This window comes from Natator depressus, chromosome 1 (genome assembly GCF_965152275.1).
Source record: "Natator depressus isolate rNatDep1 chromosome 1, rNatDep2.hap1, whole genome shotgun sequence".
NCBI classification, from domain to species: domain Eukaryota; kingdom Metazoa; phylum Chordata; order Testudines; family Cheloniidae; genus Natator; species Natator depressus.
The window spans coordinates 53,578,945-53,599,421 of NC_134234.1; the positions used below are offsets into that span (position 1 = coordinate 53,578,945).

Genomic DNA, 20,477 nt, shown 5'->3' on the forward strand with positions numbered 1-20,477 from the left:
CCCACAACACACCCATACTATGGTGTGTCTGCACCTGGGCTTTTCTGCCAAAAATGTTCCACTGTTGTTACCAGCTGCTGTCTGCAACAGCAGTGCTGATGGTGCTAGTGCTAATGTAGTTAAGGCTTCAATCAGGCACCAGTGTTTTTAAGTGCACTGTGTGTGTCTGTGTTCAGAGCAGGTTTATACAGCATATTTATTAAAATGCCAATGGCCTCCAGCACCTTGTCTGCAGTAGTCTACCACTGGTGATAGGGGGGGGAAAAAAAAAGCCTAGCACAGACTAGATCAGGTAGGCATGTAGAACAGTCATAGGACGGAGAAGCATGTGCTTCCAAGAGGAGGGAGGCAAACCTGGCAGGTGCCTTCAGGTGAAGAAGAAAAACATGGGAGCAAGAGGTATGGGTTGGGGAAGGTAGCAGTTTTGGGAAGAAAAGGAGCAGTCTCACAGCAGGGCATTGGAGGAAACTCTAGGCATTGTGAAAGGCATGGGAGGAACTCTTGGTTAGGGACAGCAGTCTTGCAAAATTGGAAGGCCCTAGTCAAGGGCAAGTGTAGCCTCTCAAGTGAAGAAGGATGACATCAGCCCTGCTGGGAAGAGGGAAAGGGAAAAAGGCCCCACTTATAGGAAGCTGCAGGAGTATTAGTAAGGCAAACCTGGAGGTGGAAGATGTGGATGAAAGATCATTGATGCTCCCTTTTGCCCCAGATGCCCTCTTCACCATTTCTCCTACTGGGCGTGTGGAGAGGGTTATCAGTGCTGAGGAGCTTCAGCTTCTTGGCTAGACTTAGGAAGTTTAAGTTTCAGCAGGTAGTGAGAGAAGCTTACTCAGTCTTGTAGAGTGGGGGCCTGGACAGAATTCTGGGCCCAATTTGCTGATGCCCTGCACCTTGTGTAGCCATGACACTGGCACGAAGAGTGTAAAACATTACCAGATCCAGAATGGGTAACCTTCTGCACCCTGTTCACTCTCATGTGGCACTGGTATAAATGATTACACAACATGCAAAGCAACAGCCTTTCTTTCTTCCTGTTGGACCTCTCCCATCTTTGGGGCCCACTGAGTACAGTTCTCCCCTCCCCCTTTTTTTAGACTGTCAAGGGTCAGTTTTGACAATGAGACTTTCCTGTTACTGACTCCATGAGTCTCCTACTGCCATCTATTTCTTTTTTTATCTTTTCCCTTTTTAAGAGCCCCATCTTGCAACATACTGAGAACCTCCTGTGAGGAGCTGAATGCCCTCAACGTTCATGAATGTCACTGGTTGCTGATAAAGCTCAGCCTCTTGCAGGAGGTATGCAGCAGTTTGAAGGCTCTGGTCCTAACCCCTCTTCCTTACCCCCTCCCCCCCCAGGCCATTTTATTGCCATGAGTCCTAGCCTTAGAGCTTCAGCTACAGGATGGTGAACCAAGCATGGGGGAAGACACTTCTGCCCACATTGTTTTCCCATTCTTAAGATGGTGCCTCCATAACTATATGAATGAACAGACTGATCTGATAGAAAGAGAGAACTCCTCTGATTTGAGATCCACTGTGCTTTAGCAGCAACTGCCCCAGTGGGGAAAAATATTAGTCACACAATAACTTTTTGTATACTATTTGGGAAGGCTACTTTTTCCGTAGCTCCTAATATTTTACCAGATGCTGGAAAGAAAATCACCCAAATATTTCAGATAAACCACAAACTCCAATTGAAAACTCCAGAGTAGTAATTGGACACATCACGCCCTATAGGAGTTTGCATTGACAGTTGATAATCCGGTTCAGATTTTCTCCCTGCACTATGTCTTCCTTTGCTCAGGTACAGAATATGGGTTGGTTTGGGTTACTAAAGGATGTTAGATATTTTTCTTAGATTTACATTAGGTAGCATCTTGCTCACCTGAGTAGTCAGTGGACTTCATTGGGGTACAGTGGGGTCCTGGTCCATATCTGGGGCCCCTAGGCACTAAAATAATACAAATAATTAGTCACATGGGTAAATTACAAGTTAGCAAAGTTGAGCCCCAGGTTAATAAATTCCAAGATTTTGCAAGCAAACAGGATTGCTTCTTGCTCTCACTTCCTCCATTTAATACGCTTAAAAATATTAATGTAGTATAAAGAAGAAGAAAAAAGGATAGCAAGATAGAAGGATCAAATGTTCCCAAAACAAGCCCAACTACTGTGCAACATCTGAAAATGTATAATAAAACTATTTTCTATTACTCAAGTTGATTCAACTTCAAAGCATTACTTTCTGTTGCTTGCTTTATTTATTTATTTATTTTCTCCATTTACTTTTACATAGCTTGCCTTAGGCTTGCAAGGATTTTAAAGGTGGAGAATGTATGAAAACAAAAATCTCTCCCCCAGCCAGTAATTTCAAACTCTCTCTCAGTTCCACTGAGGACAAAAATATTTACTAAGAAAATTGCTTATGCATAATCGCACAGCACTCATCTCTGCAAGTTAGGGCTGGAATTTGTTCATAGAAGATAGTCATTAAGATTAGATAATTGACTATGAACAGGGGAACTCTATTAACAAACTGCCAAGTCTTTTCCATTAAGGAAAATAAAATGTATGTTGCTTTTAATAAGCTACTGTTTTTTAGTGTTCTGAACATGCATAGTGCTATATAAGTACTAAGTGTTATTTTAGGGCCTACTCAATCCAGTTTGGTTAGCTTTGATTATTAGAGGCAAGAGCATGACCTGTAGCTCTATGGGTGTGCCAGGGAGTGAAAGCAAAAGAAGCCCATCTGACAACTGTGTGCAAAAATAGGGCACAATCCTCTGGGGCACATGATATCCCAAAGGGGCCAGTGACGAGGGCTGATCCGTTGCCTGATCTTTAACTCTAATACACCTGTCAACAGATCTGGTACTGTGAATGGGATTTAGTGCGCTGCAATCAGAATTTTTCATTGAAATTCCTCCCTGAACCCCCTCTGGGGTGGTATTGCTCCACACCTTTCCTTGTTGAGGCAAGTACTTTTGAAAGCATTATCTCTCTCTCTCTAAAAAAAAATAAAAATAAAAGTACATTATTGGGGGAAAAAAACTCATGACAATCAAATGAGTTTGGCTTAATTTTAACTGGGAAATCAAATTTCTAATCTTGTGTGGCTAACAGATTTGCCCTTGCCAAAGAGAAAGCTATAGGATTGCAGATCAGGCCACAATTCCAGAAACTGTTCAGCAAGAGTTTAGCTGAATTTGTAGTCACAAAGGAATGCATCACTGCTTGCAACTAAGGAAGTGCTAATGTAACCAAATGAGCTATGGAAGGATAATGTACGTTCACTCAAATAATTCTAATATGTATTTAACAAACAGAAAGACATCCATGTAGGATGCTTTATCTAATTATATTTTTTTGGTGGATGTTATCGTTTTAGGAGCTGATGCTGCAAACCTTTACGTGGGTGCTTGGCTTTATGCATGTTAGTTCCATTGACTTTAATAGGACTGCTTGTGTGTGTAAAGTTAAGCACTTGTGTAAGTGTTTGTTTGCAGGATCAGAGTTTTAATTTTTTGCCACATTGACATGAGGATATTCACTTGCAACCTCTTTATTACTCTAGGAGTTCTTTGTTGGAAGGGACCTCTTGAGGTCCCTTCCAACTCTGATAGTCTATGATTCTAAGATAAAAGAAAGTAAAAAGATATGTACTAAAGATAATTATTTAACCTAAAAGATACATGTCTGGTTTTTGAACTATTATGCAGAGGGGCACACAACCTCTAACAAAAATGCTTTTGACATGTTTTTACCAACCAATACGCGTCCTGACTTGTGGGGAGAATCTGTATGATACTTGAGTTCCACTTAAATGCTATTACTTTCTCAAGTTTTGTCTAAAATTGTTCATGATATGATGCCCTGCATGATTGGGAGAAACAAAGGATTTCTCTTTCAAATTAAGTGACAAGGACAAGTTTGTATTTACTAAAAAATTAATGTCACCCCATAAAGAAACTAGAAAACCCATATTAACAAATAACTGTTTTGCCTTTTGCTTTTTTTCTCTATTTATTTTGCTGCAACTGATGCTCCAACATCTACTAAACTAAATAAGTTGAATGCTCTCTTACCTAATTTAGCTGAATTTGTCTAGGTTTTTCAGTGCATCACTAGTGTTTGAGTACCTCCTGTTTATGATGGCTCAGTTATAAAGATTGTAAGCCATATTCTGTAGAGTAGATGGTCTGTAGGAAGCATGGTATAGTTACAAGGGCACTGTACTGGGATTCAAAGAACTTAGTTGGTTTCACTTCAGTTTACTATATAAGTAAGGGCAGAATTTGGCTGCATGGGTCCGGTTTGACATCAAATACATTGCATACAGGCATGTTCGAATTCAGTGCAATAATTAAAATGAAAAAAGCAAGTTTTACCACAAATAAGGAAAGACATGAAATAATACAATTAAAATATGGCATAGAATAATTCCTTGTTTTATTTTTAAGTTTTATAATTTAATAAAAGCTTGTTCTAAGAGTAAATTCAGAGGATGGATTTGAAAGAGGTAGGCAAGTAATGTGGGTTCTAGCATCAGTAACTTTGTTATTATTGGCATTCCTATGTTGTGCACTTTTAGGTCACAATAATCCATCTTGGCTCCTTCATTCTCTTTTAGTCTATACAGTGCACCTCCTTGCAACTGCATTCATTAGTGTTGGTAAGCAATGGCAATAGGTTTCCTTTGAGTGTCAAGATTTTCCCTAGTTGTACAATCAGAAAGACTGATCCCTTTTCTCCTTTTTTATTGTCCGAATTGTTGCTGGACAGCTTGTTGATCCAGAAAACCAATGTTATACAGTGGTCTGAATGATCATGCTTGACACACCACATGTAACTGTAATGGACACTAATTCTGTAAGTTAGCATATGTTTCAGAATGAGCGGCAAGGCACTCAGGACCAGTTCTGCAACCTTCATCTGTGTTGAGTAGAACCATATTCTAGACTACTTACAGAGTGAGGTACTAGTCAGCATGAGTAACAGTAGCAGAATCAGGCCCTTAGTGATGATTTCAGCTGAGCAAAGTGCTACACAAAAACAAAACAACACCCCCCCGCCACATAAAACCCTCACCATTGGCCATACCGTCTCACCAGCACTCATAACACACGTTTGCACATTTCCTCTTGGTTCTGTTTATCAAATATATATATAAATAGGAAAAAACAGTTAACTTTGTTTTTTAAAACATGCAATCCATTAATACTGAAATCCTCTGACTCTTAAGGGTATGTCTACACTGCAGTGTAAGCCTAGGCTTCTGTTTGAACTCAGACTCAAACCTAACCCCCCCTCCATGTACACATAAATCATGCTAACCCAGGGTCCCAGGACCCCAGGGGGATGGAGGGTCCAAGCCTGAGTCAAGCCAGGACCTATTGTTCAAGCCATATTGCTTTGCAGTGTAGACACAGCCCCACTGGACTTGTGCTCTGGGAGTTTGCCAAAAGTATCCCACTATCCGCTGGGCCAATTTTCTTTGTCCTCTGGACAGTCAAGTTTGGTGGACAGTCAAGTTTTCCCACACAGCCCCACAAGTAAAGGGCAAGAATTGGCCACATTTTGGGAGGGCACTAGGAAATCTGGGATGTGGGTGGTTGGAGTTGGGTCTAGATAATACGTTGTAGACTCTGGAGCCCCAGGTTGGGACCCAAGGTTCAACGGTTCCTAGCCAGGGTGGATACTCAAGTCCTAGGTTAACAAACTCAGTGTCTCCAACTCAAGTTCTGCTAACTCTGTACTAACATTGCAGGTTAGACCTAACCTAACAGTGAAGTCAGACCTCTGATGAACAAATTAATGATAATTAAGTGTTCCTATTCAAACTGTTTCTGTTTACATGTAAGTTAAAATGTGTTTGTCTTGACATTTTCCAGCTGATATTGATGACATGAAGATATGCTATGTTTTAAGAGAAGGTGATAACGCCACTAGTGACCTTTTCCATTTTACCGTTGAAGATGGTGGTAAGTACTCAACTTCTAGAACAGCTTTCTGTGGGTTGAACTACCTTGTGCAGATGTTTAGGTTAAGTACAGGAAGCTTGTGTAAGCTGTTACTTCACTAGCTTCTGTGCTTTTCAATATTGTGGACTATTATTATTGTGGCTACAAAAAGTTGCTTTGAAGGAATGGTAACTATATTCAATGTGAAAATACTTAGACTACTATGGTAAAAGGGTGAAATCCTCAAATCCCACATAAAGCTCAAGTTATGGGGCTTTATGTGGTTTTCCTGCATACCCCAACCCAGACACATAGTTGTAGCATAATCTCTCTGCAATTACTGCACCAGTTTATGAGCTGCAGTAGTGACTGCTGCCCTTCAGAAGTCCCATGCTGGGGTTCCTGATCACGGGGCCCAATATCTCTCTCTGCACTCTCCATTAGTACCCGGCCCAAGCCAGGGAAGCTAATGATTCAACCAGCTGACCAAATTTGGTGATGACTCTTGGAACCGTGCCATCTGAAGCATGTTGTGCATATGCTAAGAAGAATATTAGGAGCCATCATGGATCCAATCTTCTCAGCACACAGGTTGTGTGGAGTCCCCATTCTGTGTATCCTTCCCCTCAAATCCATCGGGGTTTGGTCACGTGCAGGGCCTTACTCAGGGTGATCAGTAACAAACGAATTTCAATAACTAAGAATTTGGAGGTGGAAAATGTTTCTATTTAAAATATATCCAAGAGTTGCTCTTCAGCGAAAATGGCTTAACAGTACATAACAAATATTGATACAAGATTTTGGAAACAATATGTGTGAACATAGCTAACATTTTATCAGTGAGTTACATTTTAAGAAATGACCAGAGATCTTTCTAGGCGTAGATGTCCCTATGGCATGGTAGGTGATTAAGTTAGGGTGCTTTAGTATATTTTTCAATAAATTAAATTGCTTTATCTGTAAGCAACAGTGAGTTTTAACTAGTTTAATTTAACACTAAAATCTTTTTTCAAGAACAAAGCTATTTTGAGCCAGATTGTGATCAGCTCTTGTGTTCCCTCCACACACACACACAAACACACACACACACACACACACGAAGCACTGTCCATCTAACAACCAATTGCAATAGCAGTCTCTGTGAGCAGAAACTGCTCAGCTCACCCTCTCCGTAGTTAGCAAATTACCCCAAAGGAGGTTGGCAATAGCCCTGAGCCCATCCTCACTGGCCTGTGGAGTGGGGCAATGCACTGGGGGTGGGGCGCTCTATGCCATCCTTCTGGGTGGCACAGAGTGTACCGTCTCCTGTATGTCAGGGATCTGTCTAAGAGATGATGTCTCCTGAGGCACAAATGAGGCTCTTGGAATTAGAGGCCACTTTTCAAAATGTGATTGCTAATCTGTACTGGCCCGTTGACCCAACGATGAACTAATTATTTATGGCATCAGGCTCATTTTCCCAAAATATTTTAATTAAACCAGTACCTAGATCCGGGGAATGAAAGGTTAAGTACAGATATGTTTATGAAACACTGTGTGAAATATTTTGCATGCAATACCATAGTATTGTTATGGCAAGAGTCACCAAATGTTGTTGTTACACGGAGTCTCCCAAGTTCTTTTTCTTAACGTGTGAGCTCCAGTGTTAGGAAGACTAGCAGTCTGGTGGTATTAGTTTTGTTATGCAAGGCTCTGTGTAGAGGGAGCTATGTGAGCAGCTGGAGAGTTTGTTCTCTGCCTTGGTCTGTGATTAGAGTCAGTTCTTGAGACACATTTGCTCCCTAGGACATGGGCACTGGTGATGGGCAGAGCTTCCTGGTGGCAAGATCTGCCTCTGTAGTGTTTGGCCACTACTGTTGGTGTACAGGTGTAGGTAAAACAAGATACACATAGTGTACACCCAGACTCTGTGTCACTGATTTTTCTTTTACTGGGAAGCCAGCTTGCAAAGTCCTGGACATCTGCTGCCGCTTGGCAGAGGGACAACAGTATTTATTGTGTCCAATTGTAACCTGTAATAGTATGAGATTTTTTTCATAATAATACAAGGAATCATTCTACTTCAAAGCTGATTGTTGATTTTCTAACCCTTTGGGTATTTTCAACAGGGCTCTACCAGATACATTATCATGTTGCACATGCCTTACCTAGGTGGTAAGATAACACTAACATTAATGTTGTAGTCTTTATTTAAACCGTGGAAGACATTGAGTTGAATTGTATTTAAACATATTTTATGAGAAATGGTTGGCTAAAGAACTTGGAAGGGATGAAATTTGGGACTGAGAAACTAATAGTTTTCTTTGTTTGGAATAATAACTAAATTATACTAGCAGACTCTTCAAGATCTATAATTTCACGTGAGAAAAAAGCAGAAACTTGCCTTTCTAAATTTCACTCTTCCTCAAAAAAACATCAAAGCCTCTCTTGCGCGGGTCATGTAGAATTTTGGCAGAATATCAGTGGTGCAGAGACATTTGTTTCTATGTTCTTGTTGCAAAGCCAGCTACTTCTGTAAGAATAAACACAACATTAAGGAGTGAAAAATTCAGTACAGAATACCCAAACCCACAATAGAATTATATATGACATGCTTCAGTTTTCTCCTGTCTTGATTTGTCTCCTGAATTAGCATTGCTTTTTGAAATGTTGCAGTAGTAAACAAGGTTGTGATGTCTACTGTACATTACCTAAAGGTGTAAAATAAGTAATTCATTCTTCCTATGGGAACCCATAACTCTGGTTGAGTTGCATCACAGTGCAAACAGTGAAATCAGTCAGAATATGACTTTGATCAAAGAATCAATGTTTGTTCAAATTACTCCAGAAATATTATTTTAGGAAAGTCAAAAGCTGTATTGAACCAAACACTTTCAAAAGTGATATTCTACTAAAGGTGGAGCGGAGTTTTGCTTACTATGTTTGGGAATTCTTTGGGGCAGTCTCTTAAGACAGCAAGTTGTTTTATAAGGATGGTCTCTTGCAAATTTCACTATTCTTAGAACAGGAAATAACTATACTATCTCAGATATTGTTATGTGGTACCTGTATTGAGGTTTTAATGGTGGTAACTGTTTGTCATCTGATTTACTTTTCTGTCCTGTATTGGGATCTGCTGGTACATACCCCTATGCCAGTGTGAAGTCCCGTTGACATTAATATGAGTCCACATCGGTGCTAGGGGTCATGCTTGCTGAGCCTGGTGCTGAAACTGGGCTTTGATTATGTATGGGTGGCACAAGAGCCACACTTACCTTTTTTCCTTTTAATCATGCACACCGTAGTGATAGGTCGAAAAAGGGAAAAAAAATGTTGGAAAAATGCTCTTCATATGAGTAAACATTTAAACGTAGTGAATTTTGAAGCTTAACTGCCTGGAATCCCTTGCCATGTTAATATTAACAACAAAGGAACCAATAGTGCCAGAAAGCAGGAAAGAACACAGGACGCAGAAGTGGTAGTGGTAGGAAGAAATGGAAATCCAGGGTGATGGCTGAACTCCTGGACTTTACCCATGTTGTTGGGAGTACATGTTTATGCGATGTACAGTCACAAACTCTTCAGAGACTCCTGTAGTACATAAGTATATTTATTGGGTTGATGAGGGAGATTCAACCTTAACTAAAAATGTCTGAACCTTTAATTGGTGTAAGACGGACTCTTTGTGTAATTTATACATAGTGTAATAGATTTATGATAGGCTTTAATAAGTAAGGCAACTTTACAGTGTTAAAGAAGTCAAATCAACTTGATACGTGGTGCCTTCTGTATATGTGTAGAGTTAGCATTTCAACTGTGCAAAATGGCACTAATCCATTTGGAATGAAAGTTAATGCACAAATTTGTTTCAGTTCATTGAGACCCTGTTCCTTGCGCAGAAAATTCCACACCATATCCCCTTATTCACTATGTGGAGCATTCTTGCTTCTTAGATGAGAAATGACTGAAGTAAATACATGGCTGACAGCTAAGGACTGTATTCTACCTCCATTTTATGCCCAGTGTGCTTCAGATTTACTTTGTGTTATCTTAATGAGAATGTGGAGCTAAATGTCTGTCTTGTTCAATCTATAAAAAATTGTCATTTTCCTCTTGGAGTTTGGTGCATGTCTCAAGAAACATCAAACTAGTTCAGATGGGTTACATTGACTTTATGTGCAGATTCGGCTGCTAGTGCAGAGCAAAATGGACAGAACATACCCCAGAATCTGGAACCATAATGTCAAAGTATTGCACAAACATTAACTAATTAATCCTCAGATACCTCTGTAAAATGAGGAAAAATCATTCAACAGATGGGGAAAAACATTGATAGAAAATTTGTCTTATGCCCAGAGTCAAACAGCCAAGAATGCTAGAGCTAATTCTGGAGTACAGGCATTGTTTGATCCCAATCCTGTACAGTAACTCCTCACTTAATGTTGTAGTTATGTTCCTGAAAAATGAAACTTTAAGTGAGACGATGTTAAACAAATCCAATTTTCCCGTAAGATTTAATGTAAATGCGGGGGGGTTAGGTTCCAAGGAAATTTTTTGGGGGCAGACAAAAGGCATTATATACTGTACAGTACTGTACTGTGGTTGGGAGGTGCCCCTGGCTTATCCCACACAGGTACAGCCCGCTGCAGGCAAGGACGCTAGGAAGCACCTTGCGCAGCAGCAGAGGCAGCTTCCCCCCAGAAGAACAGGCGCCGACTTTGCCAGGGGGATGATCCGGGCCTGCCTCTTCCTGTCCCTGCTCCACTCCAGGCCCACCTCTTCCCACCCCCACTACACCTCCTCTCTGGAGCACACCGCATCCCCGCTCCTCCCCCTCCCTCCCAGAAAGTCCTAAGCGCTGCCAAGTTTGGCTGCGGGGGAAGCGCTGGGAGGGAGGGGAAGTAGGCGGAGAAGAGGAACTTGTGCAATGCTCCCTTGTAAAGTCGCTGCTCTTCCACAGAATCTTACAAACAGTGGACAGAGCAGGCAGCCAAACGACGTTATAAGGGAGCATTGCACAACTTTAAATGAGCATATTCCCTAATGGAGCAGCGATATAACTTCGAAACAATGTTAAGCAGCAGGATGTTAAATGAGGAGTTACTGTACTCATTCCCTCATACAGTGCTGGCAGTAGAAAACTCAAAACCTTCTTTTTTATCACCGCCATCAGGGAGTGCGTAGATTCATTTTTTTTGCACATAAAATTATCCTTTCTATTTTGATATGACCAATACCTTTGGAACATTTAAGGCCAGATCTTAACCTGGTATAAATTAACGTAACACCGTTCACCTCAATGGGAGTGCCTTGACTTACACTTACACCTGCTGTGAATCTGGCCCTTAGTACATTTGGGGACCTTGTTGCTGAGTCTTTCATCTCTTGTCTGGCCCTTTTAATGGCAGTGGGTCTTGGTTTGTTTCCTCCTCTTCTTCCTCTGCAAGTCATCTAGTGCTCAGAGCACTTAAGAACAGAACTGAAGCCCTGTTTGGAGGGATTCAGGTGGTATGTCTCAACTAGACCTGGTCGGGAATTTTTCGATGAAATGTTTCTTATCAGAAAATGCTGACTTGACAAAGCTGAAACTTTTTGTGGGAAAGGGGCTAGTTCTGAGGAATTTCCTGTTTTTAAAAATAAAACTGGGAAAAAAAAAAAGGTTTGAAAATGCCAAACCAGTGTGTTTCAGCAATGTCAGGAAAGTTCCACTTTTTTTAAAATTTCAAAATGTAAGCTAATTTATAATAAACGTAAAAAAAATGAAGTTGAAATTGAATGCTTCAAAATTATCAAAACAAAACATTTTGATTGACCCAATTAACATTTTTGGGGGGGGGAGGGGGTTTCGGATCTCAAACGTTTTCAGGATTGACTTGTCCTGATTTGAAATGGGAACACTTTTCAAAATCTCAGATTCTCATGGAATGGGTAAACTGTTTCCTGCCTAGCCCTAGCCTCAACAGTAACCCTCACCCCCAGACTGCAGTTTGGAGTCTGTCAGAACTGCTTCTTAAGGAGTCCCATCCTTCCTGACCAGCTGTATAGTGGCTGTGATATGGTGCCTTAAGGGTGGAATGATTTTGAATGAGGAAGCAAAGATTCATAATGGTTGTACCAGGAATGCTGAGGATCCCCAGTGAAGGAGGGAAACAAGAATCTGTGATTAGGGCTCTTTTGAGCAATCTTTCTGTCTTTAAGCCTAAGCCTTGGAAAGCCCAGGCTTGCTGAAAATGGCGATTTACATCACTAGATAAATATCACTTGAACACTTCATTTCAGATCCGTTAACACTGCAGCACACGAATACCTTAACACTGCAGCACACTTTTCTGATTTACCACTTGGTTAAATCCTCACAGAATCAAGGAACCTTTCAAAGATAAGTCTGTAAATTAAGCACGTAAAACTAACTTCTGGGTAAACTTCATTGACCGTTTCCATATATGTTTATACAAGAAATGATGTTAATAAAAGAAACCCTGGTCTACTGCTTAAAGCAATCTTCCATTATTAACCTTATAAAGTATCACTATTTTGTCTGTGTCATATTCCTTATTTATATAAACATTGCGTAAAGCATTTTTGGAATTTCAATCCCTCCCCCATTCTCAGTTTGTTCATTTGAGACAGAGAGAGTGAGGAGTGTGATGTTCCTGGGTGTAATTGTAGTGTTAAAACAGGTGTCAGTGCTAAATCTTTGAAGCCACAACACTGATGTGGCTTCCAGTATGTGGTATAATAATTTAGGAACAGAAGTTTTGAACTTGTATCAAAATATCTGGCAGTTCTTAAAGAATCAATATACTAAAATAACATTAAGAATTATTTGGAGTACCCTTGCGTGAACTCTCTTGTGGGATTTGGGCATGTCAGTCATGGAAGGAAAGTTCAATTACATTTATCTTTGGCACTAAAAACTGGGGCATCCTGTGTTATGGTGGTGGTACCTTTAGTCACTTGGGCTGTGTCTAGACTGGAATAAAACACCCGTGGCACTGAGTCTCAGAGCCCAGGACAGTTGACTCGGGCTCACGAGGCGTGGGCTGCGGGGCTAAAAATTGCAGTGTAGGCATTCGAGCTGAGCCCCAAATGTCTACACTGCAATTTTTAGCCCCACAGCCCGCACCCCATGGGCCCAAGTCAGTTGACCAGGTCAGCTGCGGCTCTGCTGTGGGCCTTTTATTGCAGGGTAGATGTTCCCTTGCTGACTACTGAATAGGATTCTGATCTGTTGCCAGCCTTATTGCTGCTGTTTGGTGTCCAGACAATTTTCCACATGCCACACTTCTCACTGTAAGCTTTACCAGAAGATTTAAATAGTAGTTTGACACTAGAGTATCAAAAAAATCCTTTCTGTAACTGAATCATTGGGGGGTTTTAGGTTATTGCTTTATGTGGCTAAACAGTCAAAGCTAAACGAAGAGCTGTGTAGAAAAACATAAAGAATAAGAGAGGTCCTATGCCCTTTGTCAGCAGGTGGTTACAGAGGGAAATGTAGAGGGCTCAATCCAGCTCCTATTAAAGTCAGTGGAAAGACTCCCCTTGACTTCAGTAGGAGGTGGATTGGATGTTTAGCTCTTTTAGAGCCACATTTTGCTTGCCTTGCTCACCTGAGTAGGCCCACTGATTTCATTGGGAGTGCTTTGGCGAGTGAAGTAAGCAAGATTTGGCTCAGATAATGCTCTGTTCACTCAAGTTCTGTGCAAACATGAACTACTTAACAGGGCTGGCCGTAGGTGTTTTGCTGCCAGTGTGAAAAAAGTGTTTTTGCTGTTCTCTGAGTAGCTGCGTTTAAAAAGAACAAACAAGCCCAAGGGCAAAAACAAACAGTGGGGCAAGAAAATAAATAAATAAAGTGGTGGGCAGGGGGGAGGCAATTGGAACAGCAGTGCCAAAAAGGGGGTGGGTGGGGGAAAGGCCAAGTGATGAGGCGACCCCATGGAAGCGGGCTGCCCTGAGCGCACGCTCCTTAGGTACCTAATGTAAAAAAACGAAGTGACTGACTTTTTTGTTGTTATGCATAAAAAGGCGTGGCCAACAGCAAAAATAATAAAAGCAATAGTCAGTAAAGTGAGGTCCAAATACAAGTCTTAAGAGATTAAGGAGACATTAGATTTAAAGTGAAAAACTAGGGGATAAAATGGATTGCTGGTGACATGAGAACTTACAGAAAGACACTAATGCCTAAATGGAGTTATAATAAGGCTGTGCAATAATACCAGGGCTTGGATACAAACATTTTTGACTGAGGCAGCCTAATAGGTGCTAGAGAAACATGAGATGAGAGAAGGGTTGTTGGCTGAAGTAGACAAGCTCCATCCTTTCTTTGTTCAGTGAATAGTAGCTCAGGCAATTTGATTGCACAGTATACTACACTGAAGGGTACAGAATGGAGCTATGACTATTATTCTTATTTATAGCTTTATTAATCAGTTAATAACATCAGATCCCTGAATTCTGCCCATAATAATTTGCCAAATTCTGCATCTACGGAAGGTGTTAACCCAGAAAGTTATTTAGTCTTATATTGGATGCATCAGGCCTTTCTGAAAAGTTGTATATATGCCATCTGATTTTATACAAGTTAACTTCAGAGCTATGTTACAATTATTTTCTGACAAACAAAGCTAGGGATTCTTGATCTACTGGAGAACATTAAAACATGAGATATCATAATTTAAATAAGTGTCTGTTGGCATTAAACAATTACAGCTCATGCTTCTTAAATGAAACATGTTTATCTTTTGCCATCATAATAATCCCTCTTTGTGGCAGTTTAACAACATATTAGCGAAGACCATATGATGAGTTTTTTTGCCTCTTTAATATCTTTATTCAAATTCTTATTTGTATTGCATCATATGACTTACTGACTCCATGAATTGACTCCTCCCTGGTCGGCTTCCCAACTCAGCTCTGTGGAAGGCATTGTGGCAGGAGTTTTGAATATGATGTAGCTGAAGCTTCCAGCCTTTTAGTGAGAGGATGGATTAGTGCTGCTGTTTGGAAAGACATCTGCTATCAGTCTGAGGAAAAAGAACCAGATTCTGTAGGTGGTCTTGCTCCTAGGCTTTCAGATGGCAAACACTCACTGTGATGTGAAGGAGGAGTGATGATGTCCATGCTAAAAGTCAGCCTTTGTTGCATGTAGGGCTTAAAATACAGGGCTTCTGTAGAAGAAAAAGACATCTACTCATAAAGGCACAAGACCTGTCGCTACTGTGGTCCTGGATATGTGTGCCCAGTTGGCTGCCTGAACCTGCTGTATCCCTGCCTCTGTGGGAAGTTAAGACACAAAGATGGCAGTCATGCGGAACTGGGGAGACTTCATAATAGAAAGGTGTCCCCTCCAAAGATATTTTTTGTGTGTCTGTCTGTCATTTAATGAGAGTTTTATTATTGAAAGTTATCTTAGTGCTCCTGATTGAGGCTAAACTTACAGGTATAGAAATTTGAAAGAAATAAACGTTTTAGAATATCAATATATAAAGAGCTGAAACTTAGAATAGGAAGAGCAGAGCCTGCTTCAGATTTTGTGTAGATTCTGTGCTGTGTCCATCTTCCCCTTGGCGCCCCATAGATTCTCAGAGTTTAAGGTTAGAAGGAACCATAGGATCATCTAGTCTGATCTCTTGTACATTAAACTTCACCCAGAAACCCCTTCACTGAACCAAAAAGCTTGTGTTTGTGTAAATCATATCTTTCAGAAAGGCATCCAGTTTTGATTTGAGACCATTAACAGATGGAGAATCTCTACTACCCTAGGTAGTTTGTTCCAGTTGTTAATTACCCTCACTGTTGATAATCAGTGCCTTATTTCCAAAATAATTGACTGCCTTCAGCTTCCAGCTATTAATTCTTATTATGCCTTTCTCTGATAGATTAAAGAGACCTTTAGTATAACCAAACTTCTAATCTCATCAAAGAATGAAAGCAGGTTTGTCTGACAAGATCTGTTTTCCATAAAACCGTGGTGACTGGTATTAATTATATTCCTGTCCTTTTATTCTTTCTTTATTGACTCCCATATCAGCTTTTCTATTGTTTTGCCCAGAATTGATATCAGACTAACCAGCCTATTGTTACCCAGACCATTCCACTTGCCCTTTTTTGAATATTGGCACAACTTTAGAACTCTTCTAGTGTTCTGGCATTGCCCTGGTACTCCAGGATTTATTAAAATGAGCATCTGCAGGCCAGAGATTCCCTCAGCCAGCTCTTTAAGGAATCTTGGGTACAAGTTATTTGGGACTGCTGATTTAAAAACATTTACCCCAGCAGATGTTGTTTATCATCCTCCATGGTTACTAATGGCCTGGAAAGTACTTCATCCCCATTACCTGCTACAAGCACATCATATTGCTTCTTTTCAGATACAGCACAGAAATATTTACTGAGCCCATCTGTCTTTTCTGCATTAATATTAACAACATTACCATCTTCATCTAGTGTTGGGCCTATACCATTGTCAGAATCTCTTTAGTACTAATATACATTTAAAAAATCCTTTTCATTACCCTGAGCCCTGCACCCGTGGTTTTTTCTCTGCTGTCTTTAAGCTTCCACCTTATCATACCAGGAGGTCTATCAGGGAGCTGGTTATAGCTCCCAGATTCTTTTTTGACTCTGGCCCCAGGTGCAGGTCAGAGCAGCCAGGGAATTGCTCTGAACTGAGCTAGCTGGTCATGTTCCCCAGGCAGCTGTATGCCCACTAACAGTTTCTGGGGAGCTTTGCATTCTAGCCACTCCACCTGCACATCCTGCCACACCCTACACATGCCCCTCCATTGCCCTGACTCCCCCTGTACCATGGGATGCATTGAAGAAAGCATAGAAGCCAGCTTCTCAGGTTTACATCTGCTGGAGACTTCCCCATGCCAAGTATATCCACAGCTAAGTGCTTAAGGCCGGACTTTGCTTTCTCTATATCACTTGAGTGGGGCAGAGATTCTTCACCCAAAGTTTTCATGTGAGTGTTACTATCGAATATCAAACAGGCAAAGAATTCCCGTATCCCCCACAACATACATATGATGTATCATCAGGATTGCTTTTAAACTGAATGTTTTAAGTTTGTATGGAGACATCCATTAATGTTTTTGCCTCTCTCTCTCTTCATTACTTGGCCTCTCCATTGAGATTGCTAACATGGGGGCAAATTGTGGTGCTATTTGGGATGTGGAAACTTGTTTATTGGGAAAAGGAATGACGTTAGCAAACTTTTGTTCACCTGGGCTAAATTTTAACCAGTGATCTATGGATGAAAGGCAGTGTTCTTGTTTTATTAATCTATATCTTTAATCTTTTGGGAGCTGACCCCTCTGGTCTGATCCAGCAAAACTTGACCCGGTTTGGGAGGACAAGTAAGTGTGTGTTCTCCTGAGTGGAGATGCTATCCTGAATCAGAGCCCTTAAGCTGTCGTATTACTCATCGTGTGCTTGAAGTTCAGCACATGTTTAAGTGCCTTTGCTGGATCCTGAAAGATGCTGAGCATTCTGGCCCAGTCAACACTTTCATGTACTGCTGGAGAAAGGAAGAGATTGGTTTTATTTAATACACAATCACTATATTTGGATGCAATTCAAGTTCTCACAGTAGTAAGAGGACATATTCTTCATAGATGAAAACCCCACTTCTTCAGATGCATCTGACAGAAGTGGGGTTTTTACCCACGAAAGCTTATGCTCAAATAAATCTGTTAGTCTTTAAGGTGCCACCGGACTCCTTGTTGTTTTTGTAGGTACAGACTAACACAGCTACCCCCTGATTCTTTATAGACGGTAACTAAGAATTTAAAAAGAGGAAGGTGAGAGGAGTGAAGTTGGGAATAATAAAAGCAAAGTGAAAAATCATCGTTAGAGTAAATGAAATAGTTTTTTGTTTGGATTTGGCCCAGATGGGAATTTCTTAAACTGGTATATTGTGGTTTGATTGCCTAAATGGGAGTCTCTTCAGTTAATCTTTCTTTTACAGAATGCTCAACAGCTAATTAGTTTTTGGTTTTAGCAATAGAAGGAATTTTGTTAAGAACAAGGCCCTTAGAAAGCTCTGTGAAAAGAGAGATTTTTCTATTTTCTTCTTTCAGAAGCAGGCTTTCAGCTTGTTTTATGGTAGAATCATTAGTAAAACATTAATTCTTTAGACTTGATAGAACATTTCCCTGTATGTTTGCCAGGATTCAAATTCCAGTTACTTGTAACTTAAGTATTAGCACACTGCTTCTGTCACTTTAGTGTTTCACAAACATTTTCTTTGGGATTGAAGGAATGCTGTTATCACACACCTTGCTGCCTGGGTAAAGCTTTGTAGTTAGGGTGGGGCACATTGATTAAAGCAGTAAGGATGCCTTTGGTGAAAATTTAGGGCCTGTTTCAGTGAAGTCAATGGGAGCCTTTCCAAGGAGTTTAGTATGCTTTGGATGAGGCCCTTTGGGTGGGATTCACAAAGGTATTTAGGCACCTAACTTCTCCTGAAATCAGTGACAGGTAGGCATCTAAATATCTTTGCGAATTCACCCTTTGTGCCTAGAAGTTAAGGACCATTGAAGTCAATGGGAAGTTTGCCAGGACTTCAGCGGGATCAAGATCAGATTCTATTAGAGAAATGGACTTCAGTAAAATACACTGTGTACAGTTGTAAAAATTTGGACATGTATCAAAATTTTTACTGAAATACCAAGCCATCTTTTAGTCTCATAAGCATTCAATCCTTCATAGCTGTTGCCTTCTAAAACTCTAGCTCCCCGCCTCCAGTGTCTACAGGAATGTTTGGCTGTTTCCCCATGTAGCACCTTCAAGAGGCATATATTTTTCCTCTATGGTTCACTCTCCCAAAGGCCGGGACTAAGCACTGCTGCATCTAACTGCTGGACTAGTTGATTGCTTTTCCCCCTCACTAAATTCACTGCCTCAGTTCCTCTTCCTGCTTTGTAGTTAGACATACAGTATGGAGAAGGAACCACCAGCATCAAGAGCATTGAGTGGGCTGGGGAAGGAGAAAAAAAATCTGTTAGCTACTTGCCCCAACAGCTGCAACACTGACCACACCGTCCAGCAGCAGGTGAGAGGGAAATATTTTAAAAAATATTTCCAGCAACTTTTCACTGTTGTCTCAGAGATTTGGGGTTTGAGCCCGTACAGACTTCTAAAACTGAGGATGGTTTTGGTCAAATGGGGGCTGTTGGCAGATTTCTGGTCTTCTTCACTCTCCGATTAAGGCCAAAGGGAAAACAGTAGTGGGCTTCGGTCCAGTTTCCAGATAAGAATTGGCAGTGTGGTTCTGCAAGCAAGCAAGGGATTGGAAAGGAGGGACTGTTATTAGTTTCTGGTTGCACCCGTGATAAGCTAGGCTCATTTAGAAATTCATGAAGAGACCATCCTTGCTCTAAATTGCTCATAGCATTAGAACAAATAGATAGGGGAAGGAGAACAACAACTAGGGTGGTTTTTTTTTATATATATGCAGATCAGCTAGATTGTCCACAGCATGGCACTCCAGCACAGCTGGAATCTTTAAAATGGACTTAAACGTGGACAGGGCAGGGGACTTGCAGATGAGCTCTGGGAGTTTTTACCATTCATAGAAGGCTATATGAAGGAAGATATGGAAGCAATTGTATTGCGTTCTAGTCCCAGTTCTGCCAATCACTTGCAGAACGTCATTGGGCAAGTCACTTGACCTTTCTGTGGTTCAATTTCTCCCTTTGCAAAATTAAATTTATCTAGTGTCTCACATAGGTGGTCTTGCCTGTATAACTCTTTGAAGACTAAAATTACTATATACAGTGTATTATCTTTAAATATATTGCAGCAGATGCTTAGCTGGTTTAAACTGTCATAACTCCATTGTCCTCAGTGGCGCTATGAAAATTTACACCACTGATGATCTGCCCCATTGTTGTTAAAGTGTAATACTTTTATTAAAGAGTGAGAAGTAACAAACTACTATGGTTAAGATACATTTCTTTTTTTCAAGTAATTTTAATAAGGCCCTCTCGTTCATTGTTATCCAGCAAAATGTGATTTTAATTTATTTCAACAATAAACTGTCCCATAATTCCACCTTTTATAACCACCAGAAAGGAGAGCAATGTTGGAAGAAAGCATAGCCATTTGGTAATCAAAATGTCCAGTTAATTTTTTTTTTATTTAGCCTCAACATTATTGCACTTTCTCCCTCTCGAACATATCATACATCATATGTGTACCTGTTGCCATTGAGTACACATAGCAGGAGCTCACATTTTGTATGCTTGTATCCTAATCCTTTGTGACAGTTTCTTTCTCATGTCTCCATAATGATTGCCACTTATCAGAATTCTTAGTGTTTTTCATTAATAAATTAAAAGGCAAAATGATTTATTCCAATTTTTATTTTAATAAATTGAACCAAATGGGAGGATTATAGATATGCAGTATCTGTGCATTTTGGACAAATAGCCCAGTAAAATACATTTCCATAACATTCCAAGTTTATTGCTAAACCCATAGGTTAGGGTGGGTCACAGTAAATCATATTTTTCCAAGATGCATTAATGATCT

At 40.5% G+C, this 20,477-nt stretch overlaps 1 protein-coding gene across 1 annotated transcript in view; it reads left to right on the forward strand.

Annotated features, from left to right (window-relative positions):
- The window catches only part of FREM2 (FRAS1 related extracellular matrix 2), a 224,435-nt gene that overhangs the window by 6,951 nt on the left and 197,007 nt on the right, over positions 1-20,477 (forward strand). Inside the window, exon 2 of the mRNA XM_074959987.1 lies at positions 5,889-5,978. Within this exon, the coding sequence (XP_074816088.1) occupies positions 5,889-5,978 (90 nt within the window). The remainder of the gene's footprint in view (positions 1-5,888; positions 5,979-20,477) is intronic.